This window comes from Nannospalax galili, unplaced genomic scaffold, assembly GCF_000622305.1.
Source record: "Nannospalax galili isolate Female #2095 unplaced genomic scaffold, S.galili_v1.0 scaffold100, whole genome shotgun sequence".
NCBI classification, from domain to species: Eukaryota; Metazoa; Chordata; class Mammalia; order Rodentia; family Spalacidae; genus Nannospalax; species Nannospalax galili.
Genome location: NW_008352891.1, coordinates 13869644 through 13889614, shown reverse-complemented (window position 1 = coordinate 13889614; position 19971 = coordinate 13869644). Strand labels below are relative to the sequence as shown.

At 46.5% G+C, this 19971-nt stretch overlaps 1 protein-coding gene and 1 pseudogene across 1 annotated transcript in view; both read left to right on the top strand.

Moving 5' to 3' along the window:
* Tpo (thyroid peroxidase) overlaps positions 1 to 19531 on the top strand; it is a 65544-nt gene extending 46013 nt beyond the window's left edge. Inside the window, exons 11-17 of the mRNA XM_029554565.1 lie at positions 2237 to 2474; positions 4179 to 4387; positions 5755 to 5925; positions 12758 to 12889; positions 15239 to 15338; positions 17203 to 17335; positions 18953 to 19531. Of these exons, the coding sequence (XP_029410425.1) occupies positions 2237 to 2474; positions 4179 to 4387; positions 5755 to 5925; positions 12758 to 12889; positions 15239 to 15338; positions 17203 to 17335; positions 18953 to 18991 (1022 nt within the window). The 3' untranslated portion in view covers positions 18992 to 19531. The remainder of the gene's footprint in view (positions 1 to 2236; positions 2475 to 4178; positions 4388 to 5754; positions 5926 to 12757; positions 12890 to 15238; positions 15339 to 17202; positions 17336 to 18952) is intronic.
* Positions 9952 to 10741, top strand: LOC103747664 (annotated as a pseudogene).
* Positions 19532 to 19971: the final 440 nt, after the last annotated feature.

The following is a 19971-nucleotide window of genomic DNA, read 5'->3' as shown; positions in this document are numbered from 1 at the left end:
TCTCGAGGTCTGACTGCAGACTGCAGTTGGTGCCATCTGCCTTCTGTCCCGTTCCTTCCTCAACATAGCCTCAGAAAGGGCTGTAGCAACTCTTATTTGGAGAGCAAGTATGTATTCGGAGGATGCAGAAAGAGTGCCTTCAGCGTGTGTCAGAAGACCCCATGCCTTCTGTTTATGCCCTGAATCCAGGTGCATCTGCTCCTCTGCACTACAGAAGCACGTGTCTGCCACTTATGGCAGCTGAGAAATCCCTCTCAATTTCACTTACTCTTTGTGTTTCAATTACCTTAAAGTAAATATTTGATGAATAACTGTGGTCAGCAGTGGGAAAATGTTTTATATAGATTAAATTCAGTGATTTGATGTCTGTTACTGGATTATGGAAAATTTGAGGGTTTGGCCTGAGGCAGACTATGATGAAGGTAAAATGCTGTAGAGGTGTCGGAACAGGATAGGAAAGAAAGAGGCTGCCATCTTGAGATGACAACTCTTGAGAGATAGGGTTGAGGTGACCCAGCTGGAACCAGAGAACTAGAGAGCACATCCTAATGAGCCGCCAGTCAACAATGATGAAGGTAAAATGCTGTAGAGGTGTCGGAACAGGATAGGAAAGAAAGAGGCTGCCATCTTGAGATGACAACTCTTGAGAGATAGGATTGAGGTGACCCAGCTGGAACCAGACCTAGAGAGCACATCCTAATGAGCCGCCAGTCAACCGGCACACACACACACACACACACACAGCTACATCAAACGCACATACATTAAACACACACCTATTTCAAACACACATACCTGCCCCTCATGAATCAGAATTGAAAGAGCTGTATGTTCAAGGATTAACATAATACTGCCTGATAGCAGTTTTCACAAACAGCAGATTTTAAATCTCTGATGATTTTCCCTCAGTTTGTCTCTTCTGTCCTATAACCTGTTGCCTTTGTGTCAGTCCCTGTAACTGGAAGCTCCCCAACCCCATCCCCTGGCTCAGCATTCCCTCCAAGACTACACAGAAGATACATGATCATTTCTTCAGATTCCACTTCATCCACACATGGGGTTCACTGTGACTCCCCAAAGTTTCCATCCCATAAATGCATCAACACTCTTAGGGAGACCTGGCCCCGTTCTCAGTGTATTTCTGTGTATAGATTTATGTAGCACTTGCTGAGTGACTAGGGCATGGAAGGCATTGGAAATAAGATCAGGCAGATTTAGTTACAGGAACGCAGATGGCAGAAGGGATGAGCAAAGGGAGCAGCAAGGGTCTGTGCAGCCTACTCTGAGCACCTCAGCTTGCAAAGTACCGCAGAGATTGTGATTTGGCAGTTCCCATCAGGGTCAGGAGGAAAGGAGGCTTCTGGGAAAGGCCCAGATGAAGAGGATAAGACTGAAGGCAAGGGCATGTAGAGAAGGCATCAGAAGAGCAAATCGTGTGTCCAGTAAAGGCAGCAGCTCAGCAAAGAGCATGGCGTGCAGGGCTGGGGAAGGAGCAGCCCAGATTACTTGACCAGTTGGAGGAGGGAAGACAGTGAGAGATGCTGGGGGCCGCAAGGCCAGGGCAGGGCTTGGCCAGCCATGCTGAGATTACCCTCAGGTGTGTGGGGGTGTAATCTTCTTCAGTGCTAGATACAGACAAGGGAAGATATGTATATGCATATATGCAGTCCTGTGTGTGTGTGTGTGTGTGTGTGTGTGTGTGTGTGAGAGAGAGAGAGAGAGAGAGAGAGAGAGAGAGAGAAGGAACACGCACTGGGGTCCTCTTGTTCTCTGTGGGCTCCCAGTGTCATTATGGCGCATCAAGGACTCTGAATAGAGTGAGGACCTGTCCTGTAGCTCTGTAGGGAAGATCTGAGCAGGTAATAACATGAATCCACTGAGATGTCTTAACTTGGCACCCTTTCCCTACATCCACAAATGCATTCTTCATAAGAGCCCCGAGTCTATACTGGATGGTCTGTCCTATTGAACTCTGCAGGACTTAGTGCCATGTAGTCCCTCTGCAGCAGAGAAGGGCAGGCAGGGTTCCATATTTCCCTACATCCACAAATGCATTCTTCATAAGAGCCCCGAGTCTATACTGAATGGTCTGTCCTATTGAACTCTGCAGGACTTAGTGCCATGTACAGGCAGGGTTCCACATGGCTGAAATCCTGGTTTCCAGGGGTCAGGAGCACCCTTGGGTAGACTAATGAAACTCAAGTCCCTAGGAAGACAGCCCCTCTTCCTTGTACAGGCTACAATGAATGGAGAGAATTCTGTGGCTTATCACGCCTGGAGACCCTGGCTGAGCTGAGCAGGGCCATCACCAACAAAAGCATGGTCAACAAGATCATGGACTTATACAAGCATCCAGACAACATCGACGTCTGGCTCGGCGGCCTGGTTGAAAACTTCCTGCCGAGGGCTCGCACTGGTGCCCTGTTCGCATGCATCATTGGGAAGCAGATGAAGGCCCTGAGGGATGGGGACAGGTAAGTGCCTGTTGAGACCCGTCTGTATTCTATGCAGAGAACAATGCTCCATGCCAGGCTTGTATGAAACAGCCAGATCTGGGCTCCAGTGTTTATATGACCCTGCGTGGATTTTCTCTCAACCTTAGCATCCTCCACAATAAAATGAGGTGTCACCAAACTAAAGGAACACAAGGCATAAGGCACATTCTGATCACTTAGAAATATGACTGCTGTTTTCCCATATATCTTTCATACTGATGAGCAGGCATCTAACAAATCTCAAATTGTATTTTCTTGACAACCTAAAATGGCTTCCATCTCTGGCCATTCTCTGACACTGCTGAAACTGGTCAGATTGGCCTATCCTGGTGCTAAGATGTAGACCCTACTGATGCCCAGGAGCAGTTGACAGGTGAACAGACCCACCCCCACCTTCCCACCGTGCCTCTACCATCAGCCTCACAAAGCTGGCCGAGGCTCCTGCCTGCCCTTGTACCTACTTCCTCCTGCATTTCAGCCTCAATTTTGAATGTGCACCTGGAGGGGATCAGAAAAACAGGTCTGCCTGCCCTTGTACCTACTTCCTCCTGCATTTCAGCCTCAATTTTGAATGATGTGCACCTGGAGGGGATCAGAAAAACAGGGAGCTTGTCTGTGAGCCTCATGGTCTTACCCCAGATAGTGAACTGCAGATGGACAGCTTGGGCACATTAGAACTTAGGAACCATGCAGAAAAAAGAGCCAAGAAATGTTTCCTTTGTCCTTTTTAGTAGTCTCCACATACTAGATGTTCTCTCTCTCGCTCTTCTGTCTCTCTCTCTCCATAAGATTTATTTCCAAGCCAACCTGAGCTCTTTCAGTCACAGCCTTAGAATCCTTTCTTTCCCGTTGTTAGAAATTTTACCATTGATTTCTGGCACAGCCAGAAGACCTCCCAGGTGATTTTGTCTCCTTCAAATCTGTATCTTTTAAAAGATTGTGTGGATTGAAATACTCTAGGACATGGGAAGCCATAAACATGGAAGGCAGCTCATTTCCTGGACTCCAGTGACTATGACATGACCTGGGTTCAAGGGCAAAGGCCCAGCCTCTTCTGGCAGGTGCTGGAGGGATGCTGTTATTTAGTACCCTGGTGTCTATGACTAAATGTCTCAAAAATGCAGAAATCTGAGCAACCAATTGATATAGAGAAGACTCCATCTCACAGTCTCCAAATGTATCTATGGTCCCTTCAGAGAAAGCCTCAGCTCCTTCTCACATTCTGAGGGGATGTGTTCCCTAGTAGGTATGGAGAGAGCCTATGTATGAGCTTTGTGGCCCTCAAGTCAGAAGCTTTGTCCATGATATTGATATCCTGAAAGGAAGTGAGACTTGGTTTTCTCTCTCTGTTCACCTTGGGCTAGAGGTGGGGACAAAGCAACACCTGGACCTCTCTGAGTGGTTGGCAGTACCTTCTGTGGCTGACTTGGCTGTTGGCACTCTTGTGTCTGAAGCAGTAGTGCACCCACAGACTCAGAGCAGCAAGACAATGTGTCATGCCTCTACCAACCTGCCATCTCGCACTGTCCTACAGATGGCCAGTCCCCACAGCCAGGCTCATACCCTCCTCTTCTTTCTCTGGTGTCTGCAGTACCTGGTTCTCACAGGCCCCAGGTGATGTGGTCACCCTCTGACAGGCTTCTCCAGTGGCCCACTCCCACTCATGTGTCCTGTCCTGTGCAGGTTTTGGTGGGAGCACAGTCATGTCTTCACAGACGCTCAAAGGCGGGAGCTGGGAAAGCATTCACTATCTCGGGTCATCTGTGACAACACCGGCCTCACCAGGGTACCTGTGGACGCCTTCCTTGTTGGGACATTCCCCCAAGACTTTGAGCCCTGTGAGGATATCCCTAGCATGGACCTCGAAGTGTGGAGGGAAGCCTTTCCACAAGGTGACTCCAAGATGATTTTTATTTTATCATGACGCTAAAGTCAGAGTAAAACTTTACCAAGAAGCTGATTTTAAATCCATGCCATTGAGGACATGTCACCAGTGCGGAGTCTTGTCTCCCACTGTGGTGTGGTAGCACCCCAGTGACAGATAAGAATCTGGTCAGAGGTCTGGCAAAAGTTGACAGACATGGATGGCCCTGTCCAGGTCCACACATTGCCTTGTGTTGCTGAGTAAGTGCCCAGTAAACTGCTGGGCCTCAGCACTGGCAACCCCAGACCCTCCTTTTTCTATTGTGGAATCTGTGCTGGTGAGATTCCACCAGCACTGTGGAGCTATGGCACCACAAATGCTCACTCACTCTGGCTGCGAAGCAGCAGGTGATCTCCATTTAAGAGCAAATAGTGATTGACAGCTGGTTACATTAAAAAAACAAACAAAAAAAAAGATGTAAGACTGAACAGGAATGATGGTTACTTGAATAAGTAAAGCAAGTATTCTCATCTCGGTTTTGATTCTATACAGGCTCAGGGCACAGACTAAAATTATATTATCAATTATCAATTTCCACCCTCACAAAAGTTTTATTATATTTTTGTATATGTATGTGTATGTGGTATTCATGTTGTATATATACGTGTTTAGGTGCATGTGAATTTGTGTGACATGCATATAGAAGCATGAGTTTGATGTTGTTGAGTATCTGCTGTGATTGATCTCCACCCTATATATTGAGGCAGGGTCTCTACACGGAACCTGGAACTTGTTGTTCAGGGTGGTTCAGCTAGTCAACTTGCTCCAGGAATTCCATCTCTGCCTCCCATGTGCTAGGATTGCTGGCAGACTGTCATGCCCATTCAGCTCTTACATGGGTTCTGAGCATCCAAACCCTGCTCCTCACACTTACAAAGCAAGCACTTTACCCACTGAGGCATCTCCCTGGCCAAACAATACTCTTCTTTTATTAATTATGACATAAGCTCTGTGTCACACAGAACCTGGCTTCAAGCAGGAGCTAAAGAATTAGCTATACTTCTTCAGTGCCCTGGGACCCATTTGCCAAAAGAAACACATGCACGGACGCATACATACACACACATACAGAGAGAGGGAGAGAGAGAGAGAAAGAGAGAGAGAGAGAGAGAGGAGAGAGAGACAAAGGACAGAGAAAGAGACAGAGAGACCTGTTTACTACTTCCAACCTATCCTAGACAGGGAAATAACAGCACAAATCTCCTTTCTGCAGATCCCATCTCCAGATGTAGTCACATGCAAGTACAGAGTGTTGGGGCATAAAACTGTGATTGGCTGGTCTGGAATCTTCCTTTTTTGTGGTTTCACTGCATTCTGACCTTCAACATTGCACAGATGACAAGTGTGGCTTCCCAGACAAGGTGGACAATGGGGACTTTGTATACTGCGAAGAGTCTGGGAATCGAGTACTGGTGTATTCCTGTCGCCATGGATACGAGCTGCAAGGGCAGGAGCAGGTCACATGCACCCAGAATGGATGGGACTCCCAGCTCCCTGTCTGTAAAGGTCAGTGGTGTCACAGGGTGTGGGGAATCACAGCAATTACAAAACTACATGCACCTTTCCGGTGGAGAACACCCATTCCTTCACCAAAAGGAATGCTGTACAGGCATGCTGCTCTGGAGTGGAAGGAGAGAATCCCCTTGTGTTGGCCACACCACTGTACTGGCATCTTTACAGATGGCAAAACATGGTGGTAGTCACATCAAAGCAGGACTTGGGGTGACTTAGGAAAGAAGAAAGTGAACCAATTAGTTGTAGACAAGATTATAAAAGAACTGACAGACCCCATTCTGCAGATGAAATAACAGAGAAAAATCTCACTCTGTGAACCCAATGAAAGACCTAGCACCATCACCCTCCTTAAGCAGCTCCTTCCCAGCTGTGCTGTTGGCCTCCTCAGGCTTGGAGGAATCCCTTCCTAATCCTTCTCACAGTCAGTGACAGGAGAGCAGAGGAAGATGACCACACACTCTCAGCCTCCGCTGTAAGGACTCCCCTGGCTGCCTCCATTCACTTCCCCCTTGTGACTACCCTGGACATCACCCTCAGGGTGTTTTGGAAGCCGGGACTGTCAGGTCCAGTGCCTCTGGTGGAAGAGCGTGAATCCTAGGGTTGATCTTCAGGCTGTGGAACAGGATGAGCCTGGGCTCTCGTCCCTGACAGTGGGACTCATTGGTACACCAACTAGAATCCTCTACTTAACTCAGAATCTGCCCCCTGTAACTAGCTGTGCTTCAGGGAGCAGGAAGTAGTGAGAGGGACACCAAAAGCCTGGGAAAACATCAGGTCGGCTCCCAGCAATCACAGGAAAGACAGACCCCACAAGAAAGACAGATCCCTGCATCCCAAGTCCATCCCAGAGTAAGAATGGACTCAGAGAGAGCCTCGCATAGGTTCCTGTTGTGAGATGCATTTTGCAGAGGCTCAGAAGACAGAGATGGAGGGATGCAATATCTTGGCTGGTTTGCAAGCAGGGAGGAAAACAAAATCCAAAGTTGTGTTTGAGAGTTTGTGGAAAGATGATGGTATAATGCCACACAGCATCGGTAATGGGCCTAACGCCTCTGAGTTGTTCACTCTCCGTATCTGAGGGCAAGCTTTAGTTTACATTTCCTTTGCCACAAGGATAAACATTTCAGTTCAGCTTTGAAACCCAGAACATTTTGTTCCTGAAGGGTCACTTCTAAACCCTGAGTAGTAAAGAGCCTGAGAGCCACAACACCAAAGTCTCAGCTCTGGCCACAGCCGTCTCCTGTGTTGTGCCCACATGGCAGTCACCCCAGCTTCCCCCAGTGCAAAAATGCACACTGAGAAAGTAGGACGAGAAGGAGGAAGGAGAGCTGGCAGGACTGGTGGTAGTTGAACTTCCTAAGAATCAATGGATCCAAAGCCCACTGGGTAAGGAATAGAAGCTGTTGCCAGAAAACACCTGCCTGTGTTGGAATCCAGAATGGAAACTAACAGTCCCAAACTCTCATACTTGCACCAGTAGGTAGTGGGCTGTAACGGCCCATAGGCGGCTGGACTCCCCAGTGTAATCATGAGGGAAAGTTGGCCAGGGAACAAGATGAAGGACCTTATCATTGAGAACACCATGGGAGACCTTCTACCAGAAGTCTCGTGTGACAGGAGCACCTGTTCTGTGAAGTGGTGACACCTGTGTGCACATGTTATTTCTGTCAGCTACCACTTTAATTGCTCTGAATTATAGCATTCTTGAGCTGTGTCGGCAGTACAACAAACCTGGAAGTTTCCAAGGTGATTTGGCTTAGCACCTGCACGAAAAGGAAATGCTCACTTGCCCAGGATTGTTCATTCTCCTCACTGGCAGTGCCTCACCAGGGCATGAGCGTCAGGGTTTGGCACATAGTTTTCTGTGTCTGGCCAGCACTGGTGTGGTATTCTCTTTGCTGCGTACCTTCTTTTTCATCTAAATGCCTGGGATTCTACATATCCACTCGCACTATTTGTTTTAGGATTTATGGAAGAAAAGCTTAGCTGAGGGAAGTTCCTTGTGTCCCCAGTCTGCTTCGGCTGATGGGCCCACCACGCTGTGATTATGAGCTGACATTCGGGTTCACAGAGCTCCCCTCTACTTATCTCTTAAGTGCAGCACACCCATCTTGCTTCCTCTGGAGAGTCGTAGGAATTTAATGGAAATCCTTCTGTCCCCAGCCCTCACCCTTCAGCTGTTTTCATCCTGAATTTTCACTGCAGCAGTCCCTGGCTTCCTAAAATTATGATCCACTTGTTATAGGTACTATGGTCACCAAGAACTAAGTGGCCATTGACTTCATTTCTGAGCTGCCCAGGTGTTCCCTGGTGGTTAGAGTATCAGGAGAAGGCCCCCATATACAGCAAAGTGAGCACACAGGGTGGACTCTATGACCAGTAAGCACAGTATCGCTTATAGCTTGTTAGACCTACAGCCTCTTGGGCCCAACAGTCCTGAGGTAGAATCTGCACCTTCATAACATGAGATACTGCAAAGCTGTGCTTGTTAAAGCTGAGAGCCCACTGAAAAGTCCTGACCATGTCCTCTTTCCCCAGTGCTCAGCAACCAGGGCTGGCTATTCCAGCAGCTATTCAGCCTGTACCTTGAGGTACTCAGCCTCTGCATGCCTCTAATTCTTCAAATGCACAGTGAGGATGGTCATGACATCCAGCTCATTAGTTGTCAATTGGTTAATAAATGTACAGCATGAAGAACAAGGCCTAGTGCTGTTACAACAGGAGAGCTCAAAGCTGGTGGCTAAACGCTGGTGCTTGCACACCATTGACATACTCTGCTGAGAGACTGGAGAGATGGCTCAGGGGTTAAGAGCAGTGGCTGCTCTTCTAGAGGACCCTGATTCATTTCCCAGTACCCACATGGTGGCTAACAACCATCTGTAACTCCAATTCCAGGGAATCAAACACACTATTCTGGCCTCTGCAGGACATTGCACATGTGTGGTGCACTTACATATATGCAGGCAAAACACTCATACACATAAAATGAAAATAAATAAAATATTTTTTTCAAAAAGCAGACTACCCTGCTGAATACATTCAGGGGGATCTGCTGATGTAGTGTTAGGGTATCAGTAAGCCCCATAAGTTGAACTGGTCTAGACTATAAAAAAGGTCTAGTCTATCTGTTGGAGGACCTACTTTTCCAGTCTCACTGGTCAGTCACCTGGTGATAGAACCGCTCCCAGGAAGGCAGGATCACCTTAAGTTATGCTAAATAGATGGGCGGAATACCTGGTGTGTTAATAAGGTAACGAATATTTCTGCCTGGAGCTAGCTCAGACCCCTGCAGAACTTCCAGACCAGCCACAGTCATGTAGGTCTCCATGAGTCTGTCCACTTTCCTGAACTCTTCAGGAAAGTGTAATTTCTCCTTTTCTTCTTCATGCCTTTCTTTCTAAACATCTTTCTTTAAGGGTTTGGTTCGCCCCTGTATTTTGTGTTTCTTAACTTTTTCTCTAAAGCTTCCTTCTCCCAGCCATGTGGGTGCGAGTCAGCCACATGTCTGACCTCCATGCAGGCTCTATACCTACATGGCTTCCATGGCTTTCTTTACTTCTCACTATTCACCTCCTCAAGGCAGCTGCCAAGATTACCAGCTCACCTGCCCTGAGGATTTTTCTTTAAGATTCTAATAAAGTTGTAAAAGCTTCTTTTATGAATGAGACTAAGAACCCTCTAGGGGACCCTCTTTCTCCGTTTCAGTAGGACCTACTCGGTAAGCCACAGAACAAAAACATGAGTGACAGAGTGGTGTGTATGACGAGAATCCATTTTGATTTGGTTGGTAGCAGCTGTGCCATTCGCACATGTCACACAGATAAAGTTTTTCATGAGTTTGCGAAGAGCTTGTGCCTATAAATGCTTCTACAAAACAAGGTGAGAAGAAAGAAGAGAGAGAGACCACTGGCTTTTATAAATTTCATGTTTTCTGTCATATTTATTATTTTGAATAAGTATAACATTCTTTTGATGAGGATGACTGTGAAAGGGAGGATGAAGAAGCGGTAGACAAAAATGACAAGGCCACCAGTGTGCCGGAAAGGAATGGAATTACAAGGGTCCTCCAGTGACGCTGCTTCAGAGGACAACCAAGAACAGGAACAGATACACTTACCAGAAAGCAGCCTGACAGCATGGGAGATGTGATTTGTTGGCAAAGAAAAAGAAGAATATGAATGGCTACAACAGAACATTCTAGAGGAATTAAATCAACAACTAGAGAAAAGAAAAAACAGAAGAACATGAAAGAGGAAAGATAATTGCTGAAGAAAAGCACAAGGAATGTGTTCAGAAAAAAATGAACAGGAAAGGAAAGAAAGGGAATAAAAAATTAATAAAGAAATGGAGGGAAAAGTAGCAAAGAAACTGGAGAAAGAATGCCTGCAAGAAAAAGAAACAGCACAATATCAAGAATGGTTAAAGAAAAGATGAAGACTGAGAAGAAGAAAAAGAAAAGCAACGACAAGCAGAACTACAGGAGGAAAAGGAAATCACGAAAACACATTTAAGGGATGCTTGGAAACTGCAAAAACTAACCCTGGTCCAGCTGCAAAGAGCTGTGGTTATGCCAGTGGGAGGCTCACAGGTTTTTACAGTGGGACTTCCCATCCAGAACAGCTTTCTGTAATTCAATTCCATGGACGCCAATTCACATGCCGCCCCCCACCCCCAAGAACCTAGAAACCTATCAGGAAGGAAGAGCAAAAGACCTATAATAAGTCAGCCATACTCACCACCATCTCTAAGAATTCATAAAGCCAGAGGCAATCTTTGCCTTGGAACTCTGTGTAGAATACAGAGATAGTGTATGTAGAAAATAGCATACCTTCTTACCTGGAACCCACTAAGTTTAATCTTGGAATTTTTTTTTTACACGTCTTAATCAATAAATCGACATTTAATGTGATTATTGAAATACCAAATTTTTGAGTTTGTATATGAAATCCTTTGAGTTTAAGATAATTCTTCATTTTAGTTTTCTAAATTGTTCAAGGTTAAGCTAAAAAAATAAAAACAAAAGTAAAATACAGAAATCACAGAGGCCTATTGAAATGCTCATGGTGCAGATGTATGTACACACAGATGTCTTCACTTCATCTTATCTACATGTATCCAAAGAAGTAGTTACAGTGGAAAAGAACAGTCTTCAAAGGATGAGAGGGACTTAATACTTTCGTAGTAAATTAGAGTGAACTGGCAAATTGGTGTGAACACGTGTTCAACTGATCTCTAACCCTGCCTCTCCATGTGACTGGCAACAGAAAGGAGAGCTAGCTACAAGCTTAACTGAATATTTACCAGAGAAAATACAATGAGATTGCTCTCTTTTCTCTGTTCAAATCCCACTTACCCACTTAAATCCACTCATGTGAAACTGATAGGAAAACCCGGTCAGTGTGTGTGATGAGTCCTGTTACAGCTGTGGAGTCCGGCAGACAGAAGCTGCCAGTCCGTGAAGTTTCACGATCATTGCTGTAAAGAATACAGTAGATGAGTGCAGATAAGTGTCTCCATGTCTGCTTCAAGGAATAGATAAACATGTGTAGACACTTCCATGGTGATCTGGGGACACAGCCTGCTACTCTTCAAAAACACAAAAAATCTGGTCAGACACAGAGCACCCTGTCCTTCCATGCAGGTTACACCAGGGGCCTGGTGAAATGGTCTGCCTTGAAGTGCTTTTCTTTCTTCTTTATAGAAAGCATACATCTCCACCTGGCATGGGCTTGTAGCCCATGGCCCCAGTGTTAATCCTTTGCAAGGAAACCCAGAATGTGCATGACATTCAGATGCACTGATCCCTGGAGTGGCCCCAAATGCACTGGCCTCTGGTGTGGTACCAGAATGCCCTAGATTCATGAATGGCTTCTGAGTTGAATAAACAGATCACATAGAGTGAGGTTGACTGTTGCCCTCCAAGAAAGATATGTCTAAGCCCTGGTATCTCAAGATGTAGCCTTATTTGAAAATAGGATCTTTGACAGATGCTTTCAAGTTAAGTGGGGTCAGGTGACCCTCACCTAGGGCCCAGTGCCTCATAAGAAAAGACATTGAGGCAGAATTGCTGGGTAAGACTAAGGAAGGAAAAAATGTGTCTATAAGTCAGGAGACACCTAGAGTTGCAGCAATCCCCAGGAGTTTAGAGAGATAAAGGAAGACCCTTCCCCACAGAGAGAACATTGTGCTGCTGAAAGCGAGCCAATTTCTGTTATTAGGCCACCAACTTGTAGCGATTCCTCATGGCAGCCGCAAGGAATGCATACACAGGAGACATCAGCATCAGAGCCCCAGGATGCAGCGAGGAAGAGGAGGAGGAGGAAGAGGAGATCGTGGTGACTGCTTCCCATCCATTACCTTCCACAAGCATAGTACCTTCAACACACTGTGGCAGAGTGAATCCACAGTAGCTGCCAGAGTCCTTACACAGTGAGGCAGGAAAGACAAGCTGGGCCCTTGTGGTCAGTGACCATAGGAGCAGACTGAGAACTCTAGGTGCTCAGGTGGAAAGGATAATGGAGGCTAGGCAGAAGCATGTGTGGAACATAGTCAGGGACACAGCTGGACCATGAGCCATAGAAGCTGGTGGGAGAGGTCTGACCACAGAGCCAGTGCTGAGATGCTCTGCAGGTGCTTTGAATCAAGAGCACAGGGAGCAAGAGGTAACCACTCAGCTGGGAAGGTGGTGACGCCATGACATTGCTGTCCTTTGGGACAATAGTGGACGTTGGTGGTAGCTGGTCTGGGAGAGAAGGGTCTGCCACATGGAGATGGGGGCATGGGCTCTTTCTTCCCCACTACTGACTGTGCACTCTTCCTGCAGATGTTGATGAGTGTGCGGATCTGACACACCCACCCTGCCACCCCTCTGCAAAGTGCAAGAACACCAAGGGCAGCTTCCAGTGTGTGTGTACAGACCCCTATGCACTAGGTGAGGATGGAAGGACCTGCATAGGTGAGTGTCCTCCTACCGTGTCCATTGGCCAGCTTCTGTAAAATAAGAAAAATCATGTGTTCAAAGTCCTCAGACATTAGTTATGTTTCTAGGGGCCTGGAGAGAGGTTTTCCCTTCCCAGGTCCACCTGAGGACCACCCTGCCTAGTAGTAAGTAGATCACCTGGGTCTCAGAGAAATGTAGGGAATGGCACCCAGACACTGAGCTTTCAGGAACGTGTCTGGATATGTTTCAGATACAAAATAGTGCTACAGAATGTGTAGAGCAGACTCGGAGGCTACTTCTTTCACTGTTGTAAATCCCAGAGAGCTGTTTCAGAAAGGAGCCTACCAAAGTAGACAGTGCGACACTGAAGTCAGCATTCTAATTCCCTGTCTCTATAGCCCCCAAACATTGCTGACCTCTTTTTACCCCACGTAAGACCATGCCAAGTGTTCAGAATGGAGCTCTTGCTGCTGTTGCCCAGCTAAAGGGTACTTGTCTACAATTACAATCCCAATACTTGGCCCAGGACCAGTCTTTAGAATTCCTGTCTGAATGCTAAACACTGAAGCCAGAAAACTATTGAGGACAGGATTTCTTCATCTGCCCATGTACTCAAGAAACAACAAGTGTCCAAGACCTATGCGAGGCAGACATAACCCTTGCAAGTATGGGGCTGAAGGTCTCAGTTGGGCCTGGGATGGATCTGCAAGTCAGTTCCAGAGTGACATAGGGCATGGAGGTGCCACAGCTTGCGTAGGGGACCTCCACCCAGCCTCAGAGAGCTGACCTGAGGATTGACCAGGGTGCACAGGTCAAGTCAGAATGGCAGGGACTGTAGCCAGGACCCTTGGGAACAGGCTAAGACACAGTAGATTGATCTGATGGAATGTAGAAAATGCCAAGTCCAGGCTGGGAAAGGTAGAGAAGCCTTGGTGAAGCAGTGCCTTGGAAAGGAGCCAGATAGGACCACACATGGGGTCCATCTGAGTACTTTGCATTTGACACTCTGCCAAATGTCACCCCCCAGGAGACAGTTGTAAGAAACACTAGTGTCCTCAGCTAGCAGGAGGGTCAGACTCAGAAAGTTGATTGAGGGTATGGGCCTGGAGAGCAATATGTTCTGGGGGATGGTGGAGAATGGATGGAAATCCAAGACAGTCACAAACTGAACCTGCAGGAAATTCCTGACCCTGTAAGCATGGGTCAGGAAGCCACCGTGGTAAGTCCAGGATGGGGAGTGGTCAGAACCCAAAGAAGGAAGCTGGGTGAAGCCAGCTCTGGCTCCCTGGGGTATGTGCACACAGCCCCAACTGCATGCTGCCCTCAGAGGCTCCACTTAATTACAGGTGCATTTGTATGAGTGTGTGAAGCTCAGTTCCCAAACATTCCTTAAGAGAATAACCACACCAAGCTGCCAGGCCTCTCCTGCTTCCTTCAAAAGATGGCCTGTGTGCTTTACTCAGAATCATCCCTGGCCAGCACTGTCCTAACCCCTTGCAGCCTCCTGTTATGCCTTGTCTTTATGGCTTTAAAGGCATTCTTTACAGTGATGGACAAGGTGTGTGATGTTTGAAAACCAGTTCCCCTCTGCTTGTGGGTTTCTAAGATTCCAGGAAACCAGTGATGAGCGCCTGACAAAGAGCCTGTAACAAGGTTGTACCCCAGGGACTTTGAGATGAGCGTTTCTGGCCATAGACTGACAGCTCCTCATGGAAGCCAAGGAATTCAGAGCTTGGCAGGAGCACAGAACCTGCCTGGTCCATCCATTGTTTTAGGATGAGGGTGGGAAGTTAGAGTGTCAGGCAGCACCTGCTCAGACTCTAGCATCAGATGCTGGAGACCCCAGGTTGAACCAATCTGCCCTCTGCCCTCTGGTCATTGCTTCCCAGTGACCCTGTTCAATTTCTGTCTATGTGCAGTGAGTTACTGAGAAATTTGCCATCTTGCCTAAGGTCCCCCACAAGCTCTAACCACACAGGACTCCAGTCTCTCCTCCTGGACCCAGGATGAATCTCAGACAACCTCTGCAAAATCCAAAATGCAGCTGAGGACAGTTTCAGAGCCATGCTGTGTTTTTCAGGGGCAGCTGCTCTGTAACCACTGCCCTGTCCTTTAGGGCTGGCTGGGGATGCTCACTGTCACCCTAGTTGGAAATGGAAGGACATCTCCATTTTTGCCCTGCAGCTCTGATGACCATTAGCGCTGAACCTCTCCCAGTTAAAGGGCCCATCCCCACTAGCATTGCCATATCCAGTTCACTCAGGGCTGGACATACTATTTAAAGGTTTCTCCTACATATGTTGTGCTGTGGGACAGTCACTGGGGTTCTATGGCCACTCTTCTGATCTATCCCCTCTCACATAGACTCTGGCAGACTCCCTCGGGCATCCTGGGTCTCCATTGCACTGGGTGCAATTCTTGTCGGTGGCTTGGCAAGTCTCACCTGGACCATGATTTGCAGGTGGTAAGTCCCTCCTTCCACCTCTTTCCTATGCAAGGAACTTCCTCACCTCTGGATGTGGCCTTACACAAAGCTGCCTTGTTATTCTGAAGGCACTCGGTATCCCAGTCCCATAGATCACTGTACAACAGATTAGACCAGGTGTGCTTTTAGTCAGTAAGGGGGGGGGGTAGGTGACCTGAGGTCAGGAGGGGGCTGGGCTTATGCAGTGGGAAGGACCCAGGCCATGCATACAGTTGATATATGACCCTAGTTTGGGCCAGCTAAGGCAGCTATTCCCCATAGACAACTATGGCAGGACCTTATAGAGTATTATGGAAACCAATCAGAATGCAGCTTGGTATCTGAGTGAGCAAGGTGAGACCCCAAAATAAAGAGAGGACAGGGTGGAAAGGAGCACACATCTACAATGTGTAGAACATCACTTAGGTGCTTCCAGGACATTGAAGCATTGTGAAAGAATCCTAGCCCACTAAGATGCTCATGAGTGTTCCATGGCCCCAAGTGCTCTAAGACTGACCATGGTGACCAGCTCAGTAACATCCAGCCTGAGTCCAGCTCAGGTTTTCTTTCTCCCTCCCTCCCTCCCTCCCTCCCTCCCTCCCTCCTTCCCCTTCCCTTTCTCCCTCACCCTCTCTCTCTCTAAAATAAAGACTTCCCTTTCACTGTTCACAGTGTCCCTCCCCAAGCACACATACAGTCACACTAACTGGCACTTGGCAGCCTATTTTAGGGCTCCAGAATCCAGAATTAAATGTAGCAGAATACCTCCCCCTTGATTTTCTTGGACAGGCATTCATTTAATTTGTGGTCACCAATCTTACAGAAAACTTCTGTTTTATGGTGAAAGGGCTAGAGGCACTGAGAATTTTTGTAACCATAAGATGATATGTAAACATAGAGAAGTTTGCAAATATAAAGTTGCATATGAACACAAAATTATAGTAGCACCAGTTTATTACATTATGATTATTTAGTAGATATAATTACAGAATCAGTCCTTAGATACCACTTAAGCTATTAACTTCAAAAGCACACTTACAACGCGGAGAACTGTGGTAACCCACAGTGACACAGGAGTGGCTGAGTCAGCATGCCATTATTACGGAATTCCCTAAGCCAGAAGTCCCGGGAGACAGGAAACCTGGCTGTGTACCTGTGTGTTCTTTTGCATCCTCTTGGTGGGGATTGTTACAGGACACAACTTCTACAGGAAAGAAAAGTATAGACAGGCTGTGATCCAATAGCATGTGGACAGAAAAAAGCAAGAGCCTCCCCCCACCCTCCCGAGTAGTGTCATTCAGCCCCTTGCATGCAAGTGAGGGTGGAGACCACAGAAAGGGTAGGCTCTGAGACACAGACAGACAGACATGGTGTTGCATGTCTGCAACAAACATGAAAAACCATTATAAAAAGTTAAAAAGTGCTGAGTCGCCAGCTTCTGTTTTACTATTTTATTTCTCCTCCTGGGCATTGCAAATTGATGAACACATTTCTTTAACAATTAACAGTCTGACAGTGAGCCAAGTCAATCTACATATTGATAGGTGCAGCTTTCACACGCTACAATGAATGGGTTTTCTAGGCACTGAGTCCCGTGTCTCCTCCTGACACTGCCAAAATCCACTGGCCACACTCTTCACTGGCCCTCTGGAGCCGTATGCTTCCAGCCAATGACCCACATGAGGTCATGGATGGAGTCATTCTCTGTGGTCTGCTGAGTGATTTCCTTGATTCAAGTCCAGAGAAGGCAGCTGCGGTTTCCATGTCTGTGTCCAGCCATTGTGGAGCAGGATGTGTTCACAGGCCCTGGCAGCGGCATCTTCTAAGCTCTGACAACAATGACTAGATGTGCACTTATCCACAGGACACGTTCTGATAGGAAATCCATGCTGTCAATTACTGAGAGAGATACAAGAGAGATGGCCCAGTCGGGGTGCAGAAAGAGTCAAGAGAAGGGGATTTCACCACACAGAGTGGCAGCTCAGGACACCAAGCAGGTGGGTCCATGCAGGTGTATGTGTCCCCAAGCCCCAGAATGGCACTAAGACTACGGGCTGTTCTTGCAGCTGTGTACAGGTGCCCTCTATGTTGCTGTTTAATCTTATAATAGAATGAAAGAAAATTTGTCAGAAGTTGAATCTACTTTTTAAGAACTACAGGCAAGTTATAGTCACCCATAGTGAAAGACATGTGTTCTAGTTTGTTTCTCTATTTTGGTGATAAAATACTCTGGCCAATACCAACTTGGGGAGAAAAGGGTTTATTCAGCTTACATCTCCCGGGTCATGGTTCTTCAGGGAGACCAAGGTAGGAACTCAGGTTAAGAACCTGGAGGCAGGAGCTGGAACACAGGCCATGGAGGATTGTTGCTTTCTGGCTTGCTCTCCTGGACTGTGCTCAGTCTGCTTTCTTATACAGTACAAAACAACCTACCCAGGGGTGACACCACCCACAATGGGCTGGGTTCTTCCACATCACTCTTAAAAAAAAAATCAAGAAAATGCCCCACAGACATGGCCATAGGCCAGCCCAAAGGAGGTAATTCCCCTATTGAGGGTCCCTCTACCCAGGTGTGTCAAGTTGACAACTAAAGTCTCCTGTGCAACATGAAAATGGCTTTTGTCTGCACAAAAACTACAGGCAAATTTTCCCACATTTACTTCAACATTATCCAAGTTATTGCCTAGAAGATGGACAAGAAATTAACTAGGAGCAGAGAGGAAAAATAACTTCTAAATTTGCTTTTAAAAATAAAATATTTATAAATAGTCTGGGAAAATCAGTGTGAACTTGCTTTTCACCACTTTAACTTTGCACATACCCTAAGTGATATTATATTTAGAAGTGATGTGTGTAGGTTTGAGTTTCTGGAACTAAATAGCAGGTGGTGGTGCCCAGCCACTGAGGGTTTGTGGGTCTCAGGAAATACTAGTGAGAGGGTGAAGGTTTAGTTGGACAGGAAGGGTAAGTTCTAGGGTGCTACTGCCCAGAAAGTGACCACAGCTAATAACATTGTGTTGTATGTCTCAGAGTTGTTGACATTACAAAATAGTCTCACAGGCCAGGTGTGGTGGTACACACCTTTAATCATGTCATGTAGATTTCTGTGAGTCCAAGGCCAGCCTTGTCTACATTGTAAGACCTTGTCTCAAAATAAAACAGAACAAAACAAAAACATAAACATAAAATATTCTCACTACAAGAAAACTAAGCATGTGAGTTAGCAGGCTAGTTGATTAGCTTGATCTAGTTATCCCACAGTCTAAGTATATACAAAAATATCAGAGTTTATAATGCAAATATATTGAATTATTCTCTAATCAATAATAATAATTTTAATTAAAAATACACTTTTAACATGAGGGGCCTGAATGGAATGACCATCTCCCACTAACAGTCAGTGCTGGGTGTAGCCACAGCACCCCATCCCTTGAGGTGAGCAGAGACCCTGGGCTCCCTGGAGAGGTGAGTGGAAGCCCTACTTCCTGAGCTTACTCACCCTGATGGATGTGAGGGCTTTGCCCAGCTAAGTGCAGATGATGTCTTTGAGTTTAAAGATCAGCACCTACAATGACAAGGACATCTGTTGGCTCACCACACCTTTTCCCCCACAGGAACCTGCCTGTGGGTCCCGGGTCCTCCTGTGCGATTAAGATCTTCACTGCTTCAGAGTCAGGCACCGACACAGTGCACACTGGGGTCAGAAGCTTGAGAAAGCAGCATGGTTAATCCTGTCAACAGTTCTTGGTTACAGTAGCCCCTAGGTCACATGAGTGTCTTATATACAATGTGTGTTTTGAGGAAGCAGGTCAAGCCAGGCTTGCTAATGTCTCTCCTACATATCACAGGGAATGGATGAGTGAGTGAAAAGCCAGGAGACTCACTCCTGTCTGAGAGACCTGATTGAGAGGAACTGGAGCAGTCTGTTCATTCTGAATCACTGAGATTGTTTTCTAAATATATTCAACTCTCCTGTTATGTTCCAGTTGCTACAAAGCACAGATGTGACAGACTTACCCTGGTCTGGCCTTTTCTTGTGAACAATCCAGATATCTTTCTCCTGGGGGTGTGTTAAAATACATTTATATGTTATGCATATTTATTAGCCGCTGCAAGATTATTTTCACCATAATCATCTTGGTTTTTTCTATATTTTTATTTTCTGTGTTTGAGTGTTATGCTGCATGTATGTAAGTGCACCCAAGTCATGTAGTCCCCAAGGAGAACAGAAGAGAATATCGGATCCCCTGGAACTGGAGTTAGGGATAGTTGTTAGCTGCCATGTGGGTGCTGGTATTTGAACCTCGGTCCTCTACAAGAGCAGTCAGTGCTCTTAACTGCTGAGCCACCTCTCTAGCCCCATCTTAGTTTTATCAATGACACTAAAGTCATTTTCTATTTTTAATTCTCCCCTTCTGCCTTCCCGCCCCCCTGTTAGTCAGTTTATGTTACTATAACAGACACCAGACATAATAAAGTTATACAGCATAAAAGTTTGTTTTGATTTATAATTTTGGGGATTTCAGTCCATGACTGATGAGCCACATAGCTTTGGGCCTGTGGCAAGACAGCATATCACCACAGGAGCATGAGGTGGAGTAAAGCTGCTCACCTCATGGTTGGCGCATAAAAA